This window comes from Eulemur rufifrons, chromosome 30 (assembly GCF_041146395.1).
Source record: "Eulemur rufifrons isolate Redbay chromosome 30, OSU_ERuf_1, whole genome shotgun sequence".
In the NCBI taxonomy this organism is placed as follows: domain Eukaryota; kingdom Metazoa; phylum Chordata; class Mammalia; order Primates; family Lemuridae; genus Eulemur; species Eulemur rufifrons.
This window is the reverse complement of record NC_091012.1, coordinates 90,862,875-90,884,868: the sequence shown is the minus strand read 5'-3', so window position 1 is coordinate 90,884,868 and position 21,994 is coordinate 90,862,875. Positions and strand designations below refer to the sequence as shown.

Below are 21,994 nucleotides of genomic sequence, written 5' to 3'. Positions count from 1 at the left end.
TCCTGCTGGAGTCTCTGACCCAAATACCAGCCCCAGCTGAGAATGAGGACCCCAGGGGGTGTACGCCACTGGCACCCTCAGTGGTGCAGGGCCACCACTGAGTTTGACTCCTGCCAGAGCACTCTTTCAATTGAAGAGAGGGTGCCTGCCGGTTTGGGGTTGCAGAGAGTGGCGCTGAGGAGAAACCTCCTTGCTCTCAGGCTGCCTGTCTCCGTCTGTGGCCCTTTGCCCTTCCCAGACAACTGGATCTCAAACTCAATAAAGAAAAGTGATGACATTTTCTAACTAGACATTTCCCTCTCAGTTCCCCTGCCCCGCACCCAAACTATTTGAATGTGAGCACTCTGACAGAGCCCATTTCACTCTCAATGCGTGACAGACACCTTCTTTTAGAAGTGAGACAGATGGAAAGATGCGGTAGAAACATGGAAAAGATGGAAAAGCGGGAATAATGGCAAGACTGAGTAGCTCTAAAGAAGGGGAACAGAATTACTGTGGGGAAAAGACAAAAAATTGACAAGTGATCGTGTTCATTGAAAATGCCGTGACAGGGAGACTGTGGCACTGACATTTCTCTTTTGTTTTTCCCCCTCTCATCACTCAGCTTGGAGACGATTGACTGGGAATCTGATGGTGAATACTTGCGAAAGGAAAAGAAATCCAGGCTATTTGAAATAAGCAGTGATGGCAAGTATAGTGCTCTCCCAGAGAAGCAGCTGAGCTCTGAAACCTCATCACACACAGTAGTGTGAGGATAAGAGTCAGCAGACTTTCTATTCGGAATCACTTAGTAGCAAGCGCTACCATTTCTTTCCTCCTATGTGCTGGCTGTGGATATGGCTGGGTTCCCTGTACCTCTTGGTCAATTTCCTAACACAGACGCCACTGTTCTTTCTGCCTTAGACCTGAGGCGGCCCCCTCAGTAGAGTTCTTGCTTGCCTAGGACTACACCAGGGGAGCAGAGGGGACAAAGTCGAGAACTGAGGCTGAGAAGTATGCAGGCTGCTCTGCTGCTCCCTCTTCCACTCTTCCCCTCCTTCTCTATGTGTGGGAATGACGAGGAGGAGGAAAGGAGGAGGAGGCATGGACTCGTTCTTCCAGCTTGGTGGACACTTGGGTGGGCGGTGGTTGTGGGCCAGCTGGCAGTGACACGTCAGGGGAAATCCCTGCTTTCTCCATCAAGCTGTTGATGTCTGCTGTTGGCCACGTCCTTTATATTTTCTAGAGATTCCTGTGTTTCTTAGAGCCTGTTTCTCACAGAAGATCCTTGCCTCTGTGGATTCAAAGAGGCTTTTTTGTGAGGCTCGGAGCTTTACTTGCAGTTCAGACCCTAGCTGCTCAGTGGACATGAGACACAGGAAGACTAGAAGCTTCTTAAGCATTAGGGATAGTAGTTCACTGATGTTTGTTCAGTCAGTACCAGGTGTAGAGCGTGATACTTGGGCACCTAATTAATGTTTGCTAAGCTGAACTCAACTGAAAATGGGAGGTCCTTAAAGAAATTTAAAAAGTTTTTAAAAGTAGGGACACAGTGCTGACAGTGTATAAAAAATGACTGTGTACTTTCTCTGGCTACTTCTTAGATCCCTACCCAAGAGCTATCGTTGGCCACAGTTTCCTGGCTAACCTGGGATCTCAGCAGGGAAAGGAAAGGTGGCTTGGAGCCCTAGTGTCGTGTTGTTTCACCCCCTGTCCCCTCAATTTTCTTTCCCCCTCCCTCTCTCTAGCTCTGGGTGGTTGTGCCTGAGTGGGACAGAGGTCCGGGTACTGAACAGGGGGTCTGACATGACAAGCTGCTCCAATACTGAAGGGAACCTCAAGGAGGCAGCTGGAGGGCAGGGGAGGAGTGACAGGAACAGAAACCAGTTCACCACCGAAGGCCGCCAGGTTCTGACTCCTTGAACCAGAAGAGACGTTCTTTTGAGGGTGAACTTTCAACTAAGGCTGCTCTTACCTTGCTGGCCCCTGGGCTCTGCCTGTGGGTGTCCATCCCAGCAGTGGAGGCTGCTCTCATAGGACTGGTTTTGTATGTTTCTTTGCTGTTTTCCACATGGCATTTCTTTCATGATTGTAATGAATTTAGGAAATTCTATAGAATGAAAGATCTGATGAGCTTTAAAACATACTCCAACCTCACTTCTAACCTTTCTCACTGTCACAGTCATTTTTTAAATATATATATTGTAAGCAGTGTGTCTGCACTTTTAAAAAATTTTAAATTTCCACTGCAAGTGGGCAATCTTTAAATTTTCTAGGAAGGGAGGACTTTTTACCATGAGAGCACCTACTCCTTTTCTCTTTCCTTATTTCATATTTGAAGTTCTTTCATAGCTAAATATCAAATGAGACACTCAGAAGCTGCAGTTTTAGGATAAAGAGGTTTTGTACCATCAATATATCTTCATGTCTTCCCCATGCCACGGTTTAGATTTTTTTACATCCAGAATCATAGAAACCTAGACCTTGAGTTCCAAACAGGCTCCACAGAGCATGTGGTGTCAGACGTGCTGGCCTTTGTTTCCAGGTGACAAGATGCTTAGTGCAGACAGGCGGTGATGTGCTGCATGTTCCCAAGGCCTCTCAGAGAGTGCTGGTGTCAGGACCTAATTCCTCACTCTTATGACAGTGGTTCTGAGAGCTTTGCACTTACGGTCTAATTTAAAAAAATGAAATTTTGGGGACCGACGTAGAGTTGCCAATTTTTTTTTTCCGAGGTATGTAAAAATCATTTATTTCAGTGAAAAATATAATTGTCACATGAATGGAAATACTCATGTGCATAAAATTCATTTGTTTACTGACAAATATTTATTGATTACAGATTGTATACCTAGCCTTAATCCATTCATATAAACTTAAAAACACACAAATAAAACAATAACCATTCTAGTAGTGAAATATATAAAGTTAGTAAGTAAATGAGATTGCTTCAGATAGTGAGGTGCTATTAAAAAATAAACCAGGGCAATGTGATACGGAGGATAGGTTGGGGGGTGCTTCTTTGGGTGGCCATTAAAATAAATAAGGTATTAATAAGGAGAAGACAATTGAGTTGATACATCAAAGATGAAAGGTAAAAAGAGGGCAACCTTATGACAATTCTTGGATAATGCCACAGATAGAAGAACGGCGTATTCAAAGACCTCAGGGTTGGAAAAAGTTTGATATGTTCTTGCCATAGAAGAAAGCTAGTGTGGAGAAGAGAAAGTGTGAAGAAGAAGGGCAGGAACAGAAGTTGGAGAGTTACGTAAGGCTAGCTACTGTAGACTTTGGCGGTCATGTGAAGAAGTCTAGATTTTATTGAAAGTGCAATAAAAATCACTGGACTTTTTAAAATAAGGACATGATATGATCTATTGTACATAATTGAAATGAATTTGGGGGTGGCTAGTTACAGTGATATTTTGCGGTACTTCTAAGAGAGAAATAATGATGACTGGACTCGGGGGGCAGCAATGGTGGTGAAGGATGTCTGAATGGAGGATGTTTTGAATGTAGAGCAAAAAGGATGGATTAAGTAGTGTGGATTTCTGAGGTAGAATATGACACTAGGAAGATATGAAAAATCAAGTAATAGAAGAATAACTTGAAGGTGTTAGACTCTCTTCTTAGAGTCAAAATATCTTAGGAATTTGTTAATTGAACGGCCATGTTTGAATTCCAAAGTTGATACTCCTCACTTAGTAAGTTACTAGATTAGTAGAAAACACTTGCTACTCTGACTGCCTTCTTTCTTTGCTTTTATTCTTAACCTTTAACATCCTTGCAAACTTCTAATTTATACAGTTTTTCTTTAAATAGGGTAATATATTCATCTGTTGTGCTGGCCTATGTGGTTTTTTATTCCTTAAAGGTTACCTTGCATGGCTGAGTTTTGATCTTATGGGGGTGATCGTAATTTGCCTCATTTTTAAGTTGTAAATTGGGAGAGTAACTTCATAGAGCCTCCAGATAGTAACCACAGGTGGTAGACGATGACCCACCGGATACCTGATCCTGGCCCTTTGCTCTCTCTTCTTCTCTGGCCTTGACCCTTTCCTTTAATACTTTCATGAGAAAGGTCTTTGGAATGTCTCGTTTAAGTGCCTTGGATGATGAACATCCCAAATTTCCCAGGCAAGTTGCTAGAGAAAGAGAGTTAGGGTGGGATATTGAGAATTAAATAATCAGTTGACCCTACTGAAAAGTATTCTCATATTTTTTTTTTTTTGTAGAAAATTTTTTCCTTTATTTTTATTTTTAACAAAACCTTTACAAGCCTAGGGATTTCACAATCATTCTTTTTTTAATTTTTTTTTTAATTTTTCTGTTTTTCAGCTCATTATGGGGGTACAAAAGTTGAGGCTATATATATTGCCCATGCCTCCCCATCCCCCCGAGTCTGAGCTTCAATTGTGTCCATTCCCTAGACAGTGCACATCGCGCTCATCATGTAGGTGTGAGAGTTGCCAATTTTTAATCTGTCTAATGAAGGAAATAAAAATATCCAACTGCCATCTAGTATCTCCATAATTTCATACAGTAAAGACCACCAAAATTTTCGTCAGGACATTTCTTCGAATTCTAGAAATTTAACTTGATGGGGACAAAAAACACCACCTTATTATTCTTATTTCTCTTATTTTGCTGTGGACCAGTGAAAATCTACAAGTCTGCAGACGTGTATTTGGGAACCCCTGAGCCAACTACATTGTGTTACTTAGAGAATGATGTGGAAATTGACACTGGACTTTGATTGCCATTTTATCTGTCAGTAAAATGAAAAAGAAATAGAGGGAAAACAATCCAAAACAGCCAATTCTTAACTGTGATTGAAAATGTCACAGTTCCCAGCTCATCTAATTTGAGCTCAATAATCTGCTGAAGTTTGGTATATGAGGTGAGGGCAGAGGGGGTATGTATATGACTGTGTCTCTTGCATTTCAGAAGAGTCTGTGGAGGAGTTATTTGATACTGACGATGAGCCGACCATCACGGAGCCTCCAGTACTTGAGGAAGAGGCTGACAGCAATGATTCGAAGGATCCTGTGCTAAAAGAAGGGGATTCATGTGATCAGGGCCAAACTACCTCAGATGAGAAAGAGCTGGATGAGTCTACTGTGTCCCAGCGCAATGTATCCGATGATGTTGGTGAGCAGGATCTTGGTGGAAACCTCAGCCAGCCACCAAATGATCCTGAGGCTAACCTAGCGATTTCAGATAGAAAGATGCCAACTGATAAAAAGCCTACATCTGTGGCGAAACAACCGAGGAAAAGGAAGCAAAAACCCAAAAATATTTGTGTGCCGCCTGGTAAGCCAGTCATGCCAAGTATGCCTGTCCCACCAAAGGTGCCTAAGCCTGCCAAGTTTGTCTGTCTTGTCGGGTCTGCCTGTCCCACCTGCCAAAGCCTGTGCTATTTCAGCAACTTCCTAATGGCCACTGGAGGCAGCCATCCCAGCAAAAGGATTGTTCTGGGAACGGGGGAGGAATGCCCACGTATTTCTCATGCTCCCGTATCTTAGCGTTCTCTGTTCCACAGGCCTGGAGTGTTTCCTGCCTGTGCATTTTGTCCTGAGGATATCCCATTTTTCTTAGGACCCAGTCCAATTGTCACTTCCTTCTGAAGCCGAAGCCATAGGTCAGAGTGGCTCCTCCCTCCCTGGGTTCCCTAAGTTCTAGAGCCTGTCTCTACTAAAGCACTAGTCCCAGTTATACTATGCTCCTGAATCCATCCCCCTCGTAGACTGTGAGCCTCTTCATGGGAGAACTCTTCCTCATCTTTTAATCTCCCTCAGGGTCTAGCCCGGTGCTTGGCATGTAATAGAGTTTTAATAACTTTTTTAAATAAATGAATGACACTATTGGTTAATAAATATCTGGCTAGTGCAACTGGCAGGATGGGTCCTAGACGAAGGAAGAAAGATTTGGCTTGCACCCAGGGTGAAGGTGCTGCCTCGGCTGTGAGCCACTGCTCAGAGCAAGCGTGTGAGCTGTGCCATGCTTCAACTGCATGTGCTTCCCTTGCTCATACTGCCTGGCCTCTAACGGCACACTCCCGTCCCTTCATGGTGCTTGGTGGCTGTGACAGAATCTTGCCCACCTTCATGGTCCTTGGTGGCTGTGACAGAATCTTGCCCAGCTTACGCTGCTGGCAGCTCTGTGATTCACAGGTGAGAGGGTTCAGCATGACAAACACAGCAGTATGCAGGCTTCAGACACTTGTTCAGACATACTGCTCTGGGCTTGGCTGTGGGAGATCCTCCTGGGCTTGCCGTTCTGTCAGTTGCTTGATGGTACCAATGTTCAGGGTACAAATTAACTACTATCCTTTCAGCCGTTAAAGGACGAAAAAAGCGTGGGCCTTCCAAGAAGAAACCCAGAGCAGCAAAAGTTGAAAAACCTGAGGCTGGGTATGTAGTGCTCATATTCCGTGCACAGTTGTTACCTGTGAAACAGTCCACTGGGCATGTGGCGGGGAGTCTGCAAGGGGATGAAGGCGTCTGGCCGGGTTTGGAGTGGGGAGCGGCAAGGTTTCTGTCCCTGAATGGGAGGGCCTGAGCAGGGGAGGAGGCCGCCGCTGGCTGGGCGTGGGTGCTCCACCCGGTGGCTGCAGGTGCCTGGTGGGGGGCATTTTCTGCCCCCCCACAGGATCTCTGGCCTCTGAGGATGCCTTTGTCCTTAGATCAAAGAATGTGTAGCCCAACAAGATACTTTTTTTTCAGGCTGGACACAGTCTTATGGCCACTAGTGTTCACTAATCTAAGGCGAAGGCAGTGGAAATGGTTGAAAGGCAGAAGCAACAAGTTGCTCTGATGGTCAGAATTGGAGGGAGAGGGGTCAAGATTGTCTTCTAGGCTTTTCTAGTGCTCTGGCTGAACCTAGTTACTCTTACTACCATATATAGTATGGAAATGGGGTTTTTTTTGTTTGTTTTGTTTTGCTTTTGTTTTGTTTTGTTTTGTTTTCTGAGACAGAGTCTCACTGTTGCCCGGGCTAGAGTGAGTGCCTTGGTGTCAGCCTAGCTCACAGCAACCTCAAACTCCTGGGCTCAAGCGATCCTCCTGCCTCAGCCTCTAGAGTAGCTGGGACTGCAGGGGTGGGCTACTGCGCCCAGGCTGCATATATTTTCCAGTGACAGTAACATGAGACTTGAAACAGAATCTACGGACTTGTACTCCTGGTGGTAAATTTTACTTGAAAAAGATACCAAACAAAGTCTGTCTTCTTTTCGACCACATATTTCTTCCTTAGTGCTTTCCTTGGACCACTTCTATTGGTTACTATCCATCCCGGAACTGGATATTTTGCCTTTAGAGAATGGGGTGGGGCTCTCTGTTGTGTAACTTTCTTTGTCATGTTTCCCATCCTTTGTTCCTTTTGCCTGACCTCTCAAAAAATATTTGTATGTGTATCATACATATTTGTGTGTGTGTGTGACACAAATGTAAAAAGATGAAGTATGAATCACTTTTTAGTTTGTATATAGTGCTATTTACTGATAACCAAGGTCATGTCTTGACCCATTCCTAGGAAACTTTACACCCAGCCAGTTTTCTTTCCTTACTAAAAAAATAAATTTGAAGCTTCCTACTGAGTAAGTCCAGTGTGTAGTGGCTGATAAATGAGTAGGAAATCTAGTCAAGGGAGTGAGCCAGCATGTGTCTTGAAAGACTGAAAAAGTAGACAATAAGGCCAGTAACAGCCTCTGGGCCCAATGAAAACTCCTAAAGAAGTGAAGTCTGACTTTCTTGTTTCTTTTTTTTTCCTCTTTATATAAACCTCCCAAAGCAAGAACTTTTTTTTTTTTTTTTTTTTTTTTATTTGAGACAGGGTCTTGCTGTGTCTCCTGGGCTAGAGTGCAGTGTTGTCATCATAGTTCACTGCGATCTTAAACTCCTGTGCTCAAGCAATCCTCCTGCCTCAGCCTCCCAAGTAGCTGGGACTACAGGCGGGTACAGTCCCACCATGCCCGGCTAATTTTTCTATTTTTTTAGAGATGGGGTCTCGTTCTTGCTGAGGCTGGTCTAGAACTCCTGTCCTCAGGAGATCCTTCCTGCCTTGGCCTCCTGAAGTGCTAGGATTATAGGCGTGAGCCCCCCCGCCCCTGTGCTGGCCCAGTCTAACTTTTGATATGTGAAACCTGGACTTCCTTAGAGCTGTTATGTCTACCTCCTCTAGCATTTTGATATCCCCTGTGGCTATGTGTCACCATAACTAATGACAAGATTACCTCTGAGGTAGCCAAGCTCCAGCAGTGAAGTGATGCTTACTGCAGCGTGGCTCTGTGGCTCCTCTGGGCTGGGGTTTGGCCCTGTGTAATGAGCGGCTGACAGTGGGATATCCAGTCGGCTGCTGTCCGGGGAGCCGCAGGGTCCTGAGCAGGAATGCGCTTGGCTTACCCTCGGGTAGTATGCACAGCCGTCTGGTAAGCAACAGCCACGGGCAAAGTGGCCTTGCATGAGCAGTGGAGAGCGCATGCTGGGTCCACAGGCATCTCATGAGGCAGAGAAGCAAGAGGCCCCGGCATCATGGCTCACTGCAGAGAGCAGGTGCATCTTTGCAGACATCCTTTGTTGGCTCCCCAAGAAGTGGACTTGAGTCCTTGGCCATTTACCTAGATAGGAAGCTCATCGGTAGGTGCTCTCCAAGCAGTAACGCCCTAAAAGGGGACCTCCTTGCTCCTTTACCCCCTTTTAAAAAAAATCTGGTCACACTTAGAGGAAAATTTTATTTTAATCCTTTTGATTTTTAACTGCAATCTCTTGATTCTCAAGCCCTTTATCCCATGGCCCCTTTCTCAGGACTCACTTTCATATCTTTAAATAGAAATAAATCACTTGGCAGAAAACATGCTTCTCACTGACAGCTAATGGTACTCAGCTAACATTCTTCCCCTATCTTTGATTCAGCAGTAAAGACTACTTAGCAGCTTGTTGCTTCTAATTTTTTTTTTTTTACCTCCACTATTGTGATAAAGGCTTAAAGCCCTGCAAACCTTTTTGTATTTCAGAAACTCTGATTGGTTGTTCTCTTCACTTACTCGAGATTTGTGATGTTTGGTTGCCTATGATGTTGGTAGCCTTCCTTTTAAAAAGTATCTTTTATTTTTGCAGTTTCATTCTCCCGCTTGATTCCAGCGATAAAGACAATGAGCCTGATGAAGACAGTGGGCCCGGTAAGTAGAGTCCGCTCAGAGCAGTAATGTACATTTTGAAGTGTCTTTGTAGAGATGACTGAAATGTCATTTGGGACGTTTAGCCTAAGCTGGTCCTAGGTTCATGTCCTCTAGGACTCTCTCTGGGCTGGGGAAAGGAAGTTTACTTCCCTACTGTCAGGAGCAGAGGAGTTTCTCTGGGCTTCTTTTCCAACTCACTTCCTGTTCCTGTTTTTGGGTCTGGGTCTCCTTACTTTTATTTCCTCTTTGTCTTTCATGGGAGATGTAAATTTTAACCAGCTCCAATTTATGGACTTTGGTTTTAGGGAGTTAAACACATGGCTAAGCAAATGTTACCGTGCTTCAGATGCTTCCTAATGCCCTCTCTCTTTCTCTGGTTTAGTTGCGACCACAACGGAAGCACAGAAGAGACCAATCGGGTGAGTAGGAGAATTAGCGAAACTTGACATTTTTTTAAGGAAAAAAGCCTGATGCTCTGATGAAGAAGATTTAAGAGTAAACATCCCATTTCCTCTGTGAACACTGGTGCTCAGCAGGATCATAATGGGTGTTTGACCTTCCAACCAGGTTGAGAATATTAGGTTCCTTGTCTCTGGCGCATTCTCTAAATTGGTCAGTTTCTTCTTCAAAATGTCTGTGAACCATGCCTTACTTCCAGTCTCCACTCGTCTAAGCCCTTACCGGTTGTTACTCCTTTTTAACTGGGCTCCTGACCTTGATCCTCTCCTCCTCTGATCCAGTCTGTATACCAGTTCCACATGAATCTCCCAAGGCACTGCTTTGATCGTATTGATCCCCAATTGAAGTAGCTTGTCCTCTAAAAATCAAGCTGTTTAGCCAAGTATGTACAGCCCTCTGTGGTCTGGCCATAACCTATCTTTCAGCCTTATCTATTGCTATTCCTATTAATGAATCCTCTGCTCTAAGCAGAGCTAGATAAAGGGGTGTTGTCCAGGTCCCAAACTATAGGGGGTGCTGAAAAATTACTGTAATATATCTGAAGTATGGTGCTAGACAAGTATGGTTTGCACGTTGACTCCTTGAATTACTACAGCAATGTGAATTGGTCATTCCTGCTCATCCGATCAAGCCAAAGAGTGCTCTGATTTATCTCTGTTGTGCATTTTTGCAACATGTAAAAATACTGATACTAATGTGTGAAAAGTCATTTGAGGTTGGCAGTTATAGTCGGCTGAAATCCTAGAACCAAGTTAGGCATTGTATAATATAAAGCCATTAATTGGAGATGATCAGTTTTATTAATTATACTTTTAAATTCAGGTTTATTGAGGTCTGCTTTACATACAATAAAATTCACCCTTTTTAGGTGTACAGTTTGATTAATTTTGACAAATGCATGTGGTAGCGTGAGCATCACCAAATAGAAACATTAGTTTCTTCCAGCCTCCACTAGGTAGATGTTGAACAAATATTTAAAGAAAATCTGTTTTAAGGGGCCTGCAAGAAGTGCCCACAGGTCTTGGTCCAGTCCCAAATGGCTTCTATATAAGGGATACTATAGGAAGAGTGGATTTGGGAGGACAGTGACGAGTTGTTTGGGGCATGTTGGAACTGAGGGGCTTGTAGACAGGGTGATATTGAACACATCTAACGACCAATAGAGCACAGGCAGGGATTCGTCAGGATGGATGCCTGCCGGTCAGAACAGATGCCATGAATAAACAATTGGTAAGGCTGTGCCTGTGCATGCTGACTAAATACTGGCCCAGCCCACAGGACGTCCAGGGAAGAAGTTGTAACTGTGGAGCTAGAAGTTAGAAGTCAGGCTGGATATAATGGATTGGGCTGACATATTGGACTCGGCAACCCAATCCTTAGGAATTGATTGGATTGCCATCGAGAGGCTGAGGATGAACCCTGGGGTTGACTTGAGGGAGGCAAGTGAGTGAGAAGGAGTGAGATGGAAAGGTGAGATGAGGCCCAAAAGATAACTGTGTTCCAGAAATCAAGAGAAGAGAGAGTTTTGAGGATGGCATAGTCAACAGGATAGCAAAGGCCCATCAATTTGGCAGCTTAAAAGTGGTGAACATGGTGGAAATAGATTAACATTTATCTCTGTAACAGGTGCATCCAAGTCCTGTAACAGTATATTATTTTTCTCTCATCATGAAAAGTATATCATGCCCATGTTTCACTATTTGGAAAATACAGGAGTGTGGCAAATTTCATCCTGCTGGAGTCTCTGACCCAAATACCAGCCCCAGCTGAGAATGAGGACCCCAGGGGGTGCACACCACTGGCACCCTCAGTGGTGCAGGGCCACCACTGAGTTTGACTCCTGCCAGAGCACTCTTTCAATTGAAGAGAGGGTGCCTGCCGGTTTGGGGTTGCAGAGAGTGGCGCTGAGGAGAAACCTCCTTGCTCTCAGGCTGCCTCTCTCCGTCTGTGGCCCTTTGCCCTTCCCAGACAACTGGATCTCAAACTCGATAAAGAAAAGTGATGACATTTTCTAACTAGACATTTCCCTCTCAGTTCCCCTGCCCCGCACCCAAACTATTTGAATGTGAGCACTCTGACAGAGCCCATTTCACTCTCAATGCGTGACAGACACCTTCTTTTAGAAGTGAGACAGATGGAAAGATGCGGTAGAAACATGGAAAAGATGGAAAAGCGGGAATAATGGCAAGACTGAGTAGCTCTAAAGAAGGGGAACAGAATTACTGTGGGGTAAAGACAAAAAATTGACAAGTGATCGTGTTCATTGAAAATGCCGTGACAGGGAGACTGTCGCACTGACATTTCTCTTTTGTTTTTCCCCCTCTCATCACTCAGCTTGGAGACGATTGACTGGGAATCTGATGGTGAATACTTGCGAAAGGAAAAGAAATCCAGGCTATTTGAAATAAGCAGTGATGGCAAGTATACTGCTCTCCCAGAGAAGCAGCTGAGCTCTGAAACCTCATCACACACAGTAGTGTGAGGATAAGAGTCAGCAGACTTTCTATTCGGAATCACTTAGTAGCAAGCGCTACCATTTCTTTCCTTCTATGTGCTGGCTGTGGATATGGCTGGGTTCCCTGTACCTCTTGGTCAATTTCCTAACACAGACGCCACTGTTCTTTCTGCCTTAGACCTGAGGCGGCCCCCTCAGTAGAGTTCTTGCTTGCCTAGGACTACACCAGGGGAGCAGAGGGGACAAAGTCGAGAACTGAGGCTGAGAAGTATGCAGGCTGCTCTGCTGCTCCCTCTTCCACTCTTCCCCTCCTTCTCTATGTGTGGGAATGACGAGGAGGAGGAAAGGAGGAGGAGGCATGGACTCGTTCTTCCAGCTTGGTGGACACTTGGGTGGGCGGTGGTTGTGGGCCAGCTGGCAGTGACACGTCAGGGGAAATCCCTGCTTTCTCCATCAAGCTGTTGATGTCTGCTGTTGGCCACGTCCTTTATATTTTCTAGAGATTCCTGTGTTTCTTAGAGCCTGTTTCTCACAGAAGATCCTTGCCTCTGTGGATTCAAAGAGGCTTTTTTGTGAGGCTCGGAGCTTTACTTGCAGTTCAGACCCTAGCTGCTCAGTGGACATGAGACACAGGAAGACTAGAAGCTTCTTAAGCATTAGGGATAGTAGTTCACTGATGTTTGTTCAGTCAGTACCAGGTGTAGAGCGTGATACTTGGGCACCTAATTAATGCTTGCTAAGCTGAACTCAACTGAAAATGGGAGGTCCTTAAAGAAATTTAAAAAGTTTTTAAAAGTAGGGACACAGTGCTGACAGTGTATAAAAAATGACTGTGTACTTTCTCTGGCTACTTCTTAGATCCCTACCCAAGAGCTATCGTTGGCCACAGTTTCCTAGCTAACCTGGGATCTCAGCAGGGAAAGGAAAGGTGGCTTGGAGCCCTAGTGTCGTGTTGTTTCACCCCCTGTCCCCTCAATTTTCTTTCCCCCTCCCTCTCTCTAGCTTGGGTGGCTGTGCCTGAGTGGGACAGAGGTCCGGGTACTGAACAGGGGGTCTGACATGACAAGCTGCTCCAATACTGAAGGGAACCTCAAGGAGGCAGCTGGAGGGCAGGGGAGGAGTGACAGGAACAGAAACCAGTTCACCACCGAAGGCCGCCAGGTTCTGACTCCTTGAACCAGAAGAGACGTTCTTTTGAGGGTGAACTTTCAACTAAGGCTGCTCTTACCTTGCTGGCCCCGGGGCTCTGCCTGTGGGTGTCCATCCCAGCAGTGGAGGCTGCTCTCATAGGACTGGTTTTGTATGTTTCTTTGCTGTTTTCCACATTGCATTTCTTTCATGATTGTAATGAATTTAGGAAATTCTATAGAATGAAAGATCTGATGAGCTTTAAAACATACTCCAACCTCACTTCTAACCTTTCTCACTGTCACAGTCATTTTTTAAATATATATATTGTAATCAGTGTGTCTGCACTATTAAAAAATTTTAAATTTCCACTGCAAGTGGGCAATCTTTAAATTTTCTAGGAAGGGAGGACTTTTTACCATGAGAGCACCTACTCCTTTTCTCTTTCCTTATTTCATATTTCAAGTTCTTTCATAGCTAAATATCAAATGAGACACTCAGAAGCTGCAGTTTTAGGATAAAGAGGTTTTGTACCATCAATATATCTTCATGTCTTCCCCATGCCATGGTTTAGATTTTTTTACATCCAGAATCATAGAAACCTAGACCTTGAGTTCCAAACAGGCTCCACAGAGCATGTGGTGTCAGACGTGCTGGCCTTTGTTTCCAGGTGACAAGATGCTTAGTGCAGACAGGCGGTGATGTTCTGCATGTTCCCAAGGCCTCTCAGAGAGTGCTGGTGTCAGGACCTAATTCCTCACTCTTATGTCAGTGGTTCTGAGAGCTTTGCACTTATGGTCTAATTTAAAACAATGAAATTTTGGTGACCAACGTAGAGTTGCCAATTTTTAATCTGTCTAATGAAGGAAATAAAAAAATCCAGCTACCATCTACTATCTCCATAATTTCATAGAGTAAAGAGCACCAAAAGTTTAGTCAGGACAGTTCTTCCAATTACAGAAATTTAACTTGATGGGGACAAAAACACCACTTTACTATTCTTTTTTCTCTTATTTTGCTGTGGACCAGTGAAAATCTACAAGTCTGCAGACCCGTATTTGGGAACCCCTGAGCCAACTACATTGTGTTACTTAGAGAATGATGTGGAAATTGACACTGGACTTTGATTGCTATTTTATCTGTTCCTAAAATAAAAAAGAAATAGATAGAAAACAATCCAAAACAGCTAATTCTTAACTGTGATTCAAATTGTCACAGTTCCCAGCTCATTTAATTTGAGCTCAATAATCTGCTGAAGTTTGGTATATGAGGTGGGGGCAGAGGGGGTATGTATATGACTGTGTCTCTTGCATTTCAGAAGAATCTGTGGAGGAGTTATTTGATACTGACGATGAGCTGACCATCATAGAGCCTCTAATAATTGAGGAAGATGCTGACAGCAATGATTTGAAGGATCCTGTGCTAAAAGAAGGGGATTCATGTGATCAGGGCCAAACTATCTCAGATGAGAAAGAGCTGGATGAGTCTACTGTGTCCCAGCGCAATGTATCCGATGATGTTGGTGAGCAGGATCTTGGTGGAAACCTCAGCCAGCCACCAAATGATCCTGAGGCTAACCTAGCGATTTCAGATAGAAAGATGCCAACTGATAAAAAGCCTACATCTGTGGCGAAACAACCGAGGAAAAGGAAGCAAAAACCCAAAAATATTTGTGTGCCGCCTGGTAAGTCAGTCATGCCAAGTATCCCTGTCCCTCCAAAGGTGCCTAAGCCTGCCAAGTTTGTCTGTCTTGTCGGGTCTGCCTGTCCCACCTGCCAAAGCCTGTGCTATTTCAGCAACTTCCTAATGGCCACTGGAGGCAGCCATCCCAGCAAAAGGATTGTTCTGGGAACGGGGGAGGAATGCCCACGTATTTCTCATGCTCCCGTATCTTAGCGTTCTCTGTTCCACAGGCCTGGAGTGTTTCCTGCCTGTGCATTTTGTCCTGAGGATATCCCATTTTTCTTAGGACCCAGTCCAATTGTCACTTCCTTCTGAAGCCGAAGCCATAGGTCAGAGTGGCTCCTCCCTCCCTGGGTTCCCTAAGTTCTAGAGCCTGTCTCTACTAAAGCACTAGTCCCAGTTATACTATGCTGCTGAATCCGTCCCCCTCGTAGACTGTGAACCTCTTCATGGGAGAACTCTTCCTCATCTTTTAATCTCCCTCAGGGTCTAGCCCGGTGCTTGGCATGTAATAGAGTTTTAATAACTTTTTTAAATAAATGAATGACACTATTGATAAACAAATCTCTGGCTAGCGCAACTGGCAGGATGGGTCCTAGACGAAGGAAGAAAGATTTGGCTTGCACCCAGGGTGAAGGTGCTGCCTCGGCTGTGAGCCACTGCTCAGAGCAAGCGTGTGAGCTGTGCCATGCTTCAACTGCATGTGCTTCCCTTGCTCATACTGCCTGGCCTCTAACGGCACACTCCCGTCCCTTCATGGTGCTTGGTGGCTGTGACAGAATCTTGCCCACCTTCATGGTCCTTGGTGGCTGTGACGGAATCTTGCCCAGCTTACGCTGCTGGCAGCTCTGTGATTCACAGGTGAGAGGGTTCAGCATGACAAACACAGCAGTATGCAGGCTTCAGACACTTGTTCAGACATACTGCTCTGGGCTTGGCTGTGGGAGATCCTCCTGGGCTTGCCGTTCTGTCAGTTGCTTGATGGTACCAATGTTCAGGGTACAAATTAACTACTATCCTTTCAGCCGTTAAAGGACGAAAAAAGCGTGGGCCTTCCAAGAAGAAACCCAGAGCAGCAAAAGTTGAAAAACCTGAGGCTGGGTATGTAGTGCTCATATTCCGTGCACAGTTGTTACCTGTGAAACAGTCCACTGGGCATGTGGCGGGGAGTCTGCAAGGGGATGAAGGCGTCTGGCCGGGTTTGGAGTGGGGAGCGGCAAGGTTTCTGTCCCTGAATGGGAGGGCCTGAGCAGGGGAGGAGGCCGCCGCTGGCTGGGCGTGGGTGCTCCACCACGGTGGCTGCAGGTGTCTGGTGGGGGGCATTTTCTGCCCCCCCACAGGATCTCTGGCCTCTGAGGATGCCTTTGTCCTTGGATCAAAGAATGTGTAGCCCAACAAGATACTTTTTTTTCAGGCTGGACACAGTCTTATGGCCACTAGTGTTCACTAAACTCAGGCGAAGGCAGTGGAAATGGTTGAAAGGCAGAAGCAACAAGTTGCTCTGATGGTCAGAATTGGAGGGAGAGGGGTCAAGATTGTCTTCTAGGCTTTTCTAGTGCTCTGGCTGAACCTAGTTACTCTTACTACCATATATAGTATGGAAATGGGGTTTTTTTTGTTTGTTTTGTTTTGCTTTTGTTTTGTTTTGTTTTGTTTTCTGAGACAGAGTCTCACTGTTGCCCGGGCTAGAGTGAGTGCCTTGGTGTCAGCCTAGCTCACAGCAACCTCAAACTCCTGGGCTCAAGCGATCCTCCTGCCTCAGCCTCTAGAGTAGCTGGGACTGCAGGGGTGGGCTACTGCGCCCAGGCTGCATATATTTTCCAGTGACAGTAACATGAGACTTGAAACAGAATCTACGGACTTGTACTCCTGGTGGTAAATTTTACTTGAAAAAGATACCAAACAAAGTCTGTCTTCTTTTCGACCACATATTTCTTCCTTAGTGCTTTCCTTGGACCACTTCTATTGGTTACTATCCATCCCGGAACTGGATATTTTGCCTTTAGAGAATGGGGTGGGGCTCTCTGTTGTGTAACTTTCTTTGTCATGTTTCCCATCCTTTGTTCCTTTTGCCTGACCTCTCAAAAAATATTTGTATGTGTATCATACATATTTGTGTGTGTGTGTGACACAAATGTAAAAAGATGAAGTATGAATCACTTTTTAGTTTGTATATAGTGCTATTTACTGATAACCAAGGTCATGTCTTGACCCATTCCTAGGAAACTTTACACCCAGCCAGTTTTCTTTCCTTACTAAAAAAATAAATTTGAAGCTTCCTACTGAGTAAGTCCAGTGTGTAGTGGCTGATAAATGAGTAGGAAATCTAGTCAAGGGAGTGAGCCAGCATGTGTCTTGAAAGACTGAAAAAGTAGACAATAAGGCCAGTAACAGCCTCTGGGCCCAATGAAAACTCCTAAAGAAGTGAAGTCTGACTTTCTTGTTTCTTTTTTTTTCCTCTTTATATAAACCTCCCAAAGCAAGAACTTTTTTTTTTTTTTTTTTTTTTTTTATTTGAGACAGGGTCTTGCTGTGTCTCCTGGGCTAGAGTGCAGTGTTGTCATCATAGTTCACTGCGATCTTAAACTCCTGTGCTCAAGCAATCCTCCTGCCTCAGCCTCCCAAGTAGCTGGGACTACAGGCGGGTACAGTCCCACCATGCCCGGCTAATTTTTCTATTTTTTTAGAGATGGGGTCTCGTTCTTGCTGAGGCTGGTCTAGAACTCCTGTCCTCAGGAGATCCTTCCTGCCTTGGCCTCCTGAAGTGCTAGGATTATAGGCGTGAGCCCCCCCGCCCCTGTGCTGGCCCAGTCTAACTTTTGATATGTGAAACCTGGACTTCCTTAGAGCTGTTATGTCTACCTCCTCTAGCATTTTGATATCCCCTGTGGCTATGTGTCACCATAACTAATGACAAGATTACCTCTGAGGTAGCCAAGCTCCAGCAGTGAAGTGATGCTTACTGCAGCGTGGCTCTGTGGCTCCTCTGGGCTGGGGTTTGGCCCTGTGTAATGAGCGGCTGACAGTGGGATATCCAGTCGGCTGCTGTCCGGGGAGCCGCAGGGTCCTGAGCAGGAATGCGCTTGGCTTACCCTCGGGTAGTATGCACAGCCGTCTGGTAAGCAACAGCCACGGGCAAAGTGGCCTTGCATGAGCAGTGGAGAGCGCATGCTGGGTCCACAGGCATCTCATGAGGCAGAGAAGCAAGAGGCCCCGGCATCATGGCTCACTGCAGAGAGCAGGTGCATCTTTGCAGACATCCTTTGTTGGCTCCCCAAGAAGTGGACTTGAGTCCTTGGCCATTTACCTAGATAGGAAGCTCATCGGTAGGTGCTCTCCAAGCAGTAACGCCCTAAAAGGGGACCTCCTTGCTCCTTTACCCCCTTTTAAAAAAAATCTGGTCACACTTAGAGGAAAATTTTATTTTAATCCTTTTGATTTTTAACTGCAATCTCTTGATTCTCAAGCCCTTTATCCCATGGCCCCTTTCTCAGGACTCACTTTCATATCTTTAAATAGAAATAAATCACTTGGCAGAAAACATGCTTCTCACTGACAGCTAATGGTACTCAGCTAACATTCTTCCCCTATCTTTGATTCAGCAGTAAAGACTACTTAGCAGCTTGTTGCTTCTAATTTTTTTTTTTTTACCTCCACTATTGTGATAAAGGCTTAAAGCCCTGCAAACCTTTTTGTATTTCAGAAACTCTGATTGGTTGTTCTCTTCACTTACTCGAGATTTGTGATGTTTGGTTGCCTATGATGTTGGTAGCCTTCCTTTTAAAAAGTATCTTTTATTTTTGCAGTTTCATTCTCCCGCTTGATTCCAGCGATAAAGACAATGAGCCTGATGAAGACAGTGGGCCCGGTAAGTAGAGTCCGCTCAGAGCAGTAATGTACATTTTGAAGTGTCTTTGTAGAGATGACTGAAATGTCATTTGGGACGTTTAGCCTAAGCTGGTCCTAGGTTCATGTCCTCTAGGACTCTCTCTGGGCTGGGGAAAGGAAGTTTACTTCCCTACTGTCAGGAGCAGAGGAGTTTCTCTGGGCTTCTTTTCCAACTCACTTCCTGTTCCTGTTTTTGGGTCTGGGTCTCCTTACTTTTATTTCCTCTTTGTCTTTCATGGGAGATGTAAATTTTAACCAGCTCCAATTTATGGACTTTGGTTTTAGGGAGTTAAACACATGGCTAAGCAAATGTTACCGTGCTTCAGATGCTTCCTAATGCCCTCTCTCTTTCTCTGGTTTAGTTGCGACCACAACGGAAGCACAGAAGAGACCAATCGGGTGAGTAGGAGAATTAGCGAAACTTGACATTTTTTTAAGGAAAAAAGCCTGATGCTCTGATGAAGAAGATTTAAGAGTAAACATCCCATTTCCTCTGTGAACACTGGTGCTCAGCAGGATCATAATGGGTGTTTGACCTTCCAACCAGGTTGAGAATATTAGGTTCCTTGTCTCTGGCGCATTCTCTAAATTGGTCAGTTTCTTCTTCAAAATGTCTGTGAACCATGCCTTACTTCCAGTCTCCACTCGTCTAAGCCCTTACCGGTTGTTACTCCTTTTTAACTGGGCTCCTGACCTTGATCCTCTCCTCCTCTGATCCAGTCTGTATACCAGTTCCACATGAATCTCCCAAGGCACTGCTTTGATCGTATTGATCCCCAATTGAAGTAGCTTGTCCTCTAAAAATCAAGCTGTTTAGCCCCCAGTATGTACAGCCCTCTGTGGTCTGGCCATAACCTATCTTTCAGCCTTATCTACTGCTATTCCTATTAATGAATCCTCTGCTCTAAGCAGAGCTAGATAAAGGGGTGTTGTCCAGGTCCCAAACTATAGGGGGTGCTGAAAAATTACTGTAATATATCTGAAGTATGGTGCTAGACAAGTATGGTTTGCACGCTGACTCCTTGAATTACTACAGCAATGTGAATTGGTCATTCCTGCTCATCCCATCAAGCCAAAGAGTGCTCTGATTTATCTCTGTTGTGCATTTTTGCAACATGTAAAAATACTGATACTAATGTGTGAAAAGTCATTTGAGGTTGGCAGTTATAGTCGGCTGAAATCCTAGAACCAAGTTAGGCATTGTATAATATAAAGCCATTAATTGGAGATGATCAGTTTTATTAATTATACTTTTAAATTCAGGTTTATTGAGGTCTGCTTTACATACAATAAAATTCACCCTTTTTAGGTGTACAGTTTGATTAATTTTGACAAATGCATGTGGTAGCGTGAGCATCACCAAATAGAAACATTAGTTTCTTCCAGCCTCCACTAGGTAGATGTTGAACAAATATTTAAAGAAAATCTGTTTTAAGGGGCCTGCAAGAAGTGCCCACAGGTCTTGGTCCAGTCCCAAATGGCTTCTATATAAGGGATACTATAGGAAGAGTGGATTTGGGAGGACAGTGACGAGTTGTTTGGGGCATGTTGGAACTGAGGGGCTTGTAGACAGGGTGATATTGAACACATCTAACGACCAATAGAGCACAGGCAGGGATTCGTCAGGATGGATGCCTGCCGGTCAGAACAGATGCCATGAATAAACAATTGGTAAGGCTGTGCCTGTGCATGCTGACTAAATACTGGCCCAGCCCACAGGACGTCCAGGGAAGAAGTTGTAACTGTGGAGCTAGAAGTTAGAAGTCAGGCTGGATATAATGGATTGGGCTGACATATTGGGCTCGGCAACCCAATCCTTAGGAATTGATTGGATTGCCATCGAGAGGCTGAGGATGAACCCTGGGGTTGACTTGAGGGAGGCAAGTGAGTGAGAAGGAGTGAGATGGAAAGGTGAGATGAGGCCCAAAAGATAACTGTGTTCCAGAAATCAAGAGAAGAGAGAGTTTTGAGGATGGAATAGTCAACAGGATAGCAAAGGCCCATCAATTTGGCAGCTTAAAAGTGGTGAACATGGTGGAAATAGATTAACATTTATCTCTGTAACAGGTGCATCCAAGTCCTGTAACAGTATATTATTTTTCTCTCATCATGAAAAGTATATCATGCCCATGTTTCACTATTTGGAAAATACAGGAGTGTGGCAAATTTCATCCTGCTGGAGTCTCTGACCCAAATACCAGCCCCAGCTGAGAATGAGGACCCCAGGGGGTGCACACCACTGGCACCCTCAGTGGTGCAGGGCCACCACTGAGTTTGACTCCTGCCAGAGCACTCTTTCAATTGAAGAGAGGGTGCCTGCCGGTTTGGGGTTGCAGAGAGTGGCGCTGAGGAGAAACCTCCTTGCTCTCAGGCTGCCTCTCTCCGTCTGTGGCCCTTTGCCCTTCCCAGACAACTGGATCTCAAACTCGATAAAGAAAAGTGATGACATTTTCTAACTAGACATTTCCCTCTCAGTTCCCCTGCCCCGCACCCAAACTATTTGAATGTGAGCACTCTGACAGAGCCCATTTCACTCTCAATGCGTGACAGATACCTTCTTTTAGAAGTGAGACAGATGGAAAGATGCGGTAGAAACATGGAAAAGATGGAAAAGCGGGAATAATGGCAAGACTGAGTAGCTCTAAAGAAGGGGAACAGAATTACTGTGGGGTAAAGACAAAAAATTGACAAGTGATCGTGTTCATTGAAAATGCCGTGACAGGGAGACTGTCGCACTGACATTTCTCTTTTGTTTTTCCCCCTCTCATCACTCAGCTTGGAGACGATTGACTGGGAATCTGATGGTGAATACTTGCGAAAGGAAAAGAAATCCAGGCTATTTGAAATAAGCAGTGATGGCAAGTATACTGCTCTCCCAGAGAAGCAGCTGAGCTCTGAAACCTCATCACACACAGTAGTGTGAGGATAAGAGTCAGCAGACTTTCTATTCGGAATCACTTAGTAGCAAGCGCTACCATTTCTTTCCTTCTATGTGCTGGCTGTGGATATGGCTGGGTTCCCTGTACCTCTTGGTCAATTTCCTAACACAGACGCCACTGTTCTTTCTGCCTTAGACCTGAGGCGGCCCCCTCAGTAGAGTTCTTGCTTGCCTAGGACTACACCAGGGGAGCAGAGGGGACAAAGTCGAGAACTGAGGCTGAGAAGTATGCAGGCTGCTCTGCTGCTCCCTCTTCCACTCTTCCCCTCCTTCTCTATGTGTGGGA

The 21,994-nt window shown here is 45.0% G+C and overlaps 1 protein-coding gene across 1 annotated transcript; it reads left to right on the top strand.

Moving 5' to 3' along the window:
• The first annotated feature begins 1,053 nt into the window (after positions 1-1,053).
• Positions 1,054-16,272, top strand: LOC138378964 (FK506-binding protein 5-like). The gene is made up of 8 exons (XM_069464258.1): positions 1,054-1,117; positions 4,927-5,292; positions 6,317-6,392; positions 9,096-9,157; positions 9,540-9,576; positions 11,951-12,033; positions 14,518-14,721; positions 16,223-16,272. Exons 1-8 carry the CDS (start codon positions 1,054-1,056, stop codon positions 16,270-16,272), a joined length of 942 nt encoding a protein of 313 aa, XP_069320359.1.
• The last annotated feature ends 5,722 nt before the right edge of the window (positions 16,273-21,994 follow it).

Excerpts from the sequence above, each read along its gene's own strand:
- LOC138378964 (XM_069464258.1), top strand. The coding sequence starts at position 1,054 with ATGACGAGGAGGAGGAAAGGAGGAGGAGGCATGGACTCGTTCTTCCAG. Across the intron at positions 1,118-4,926 it reads CCAGCTTGGTGGACACTTGG|AAGAGTCTGTGGAGGAGTTA; the intron begins GTGGGCGGTGGT and ends CTTGCATTTCAG. Across the intron at positions 9,158-9,539 it reads TGATGAAGACAGTGGGCCCG|TTGCGACCACAACGGAAGCA; the intron begins GTAAGTAGAGTC and ends TCTCTGGTTTAG.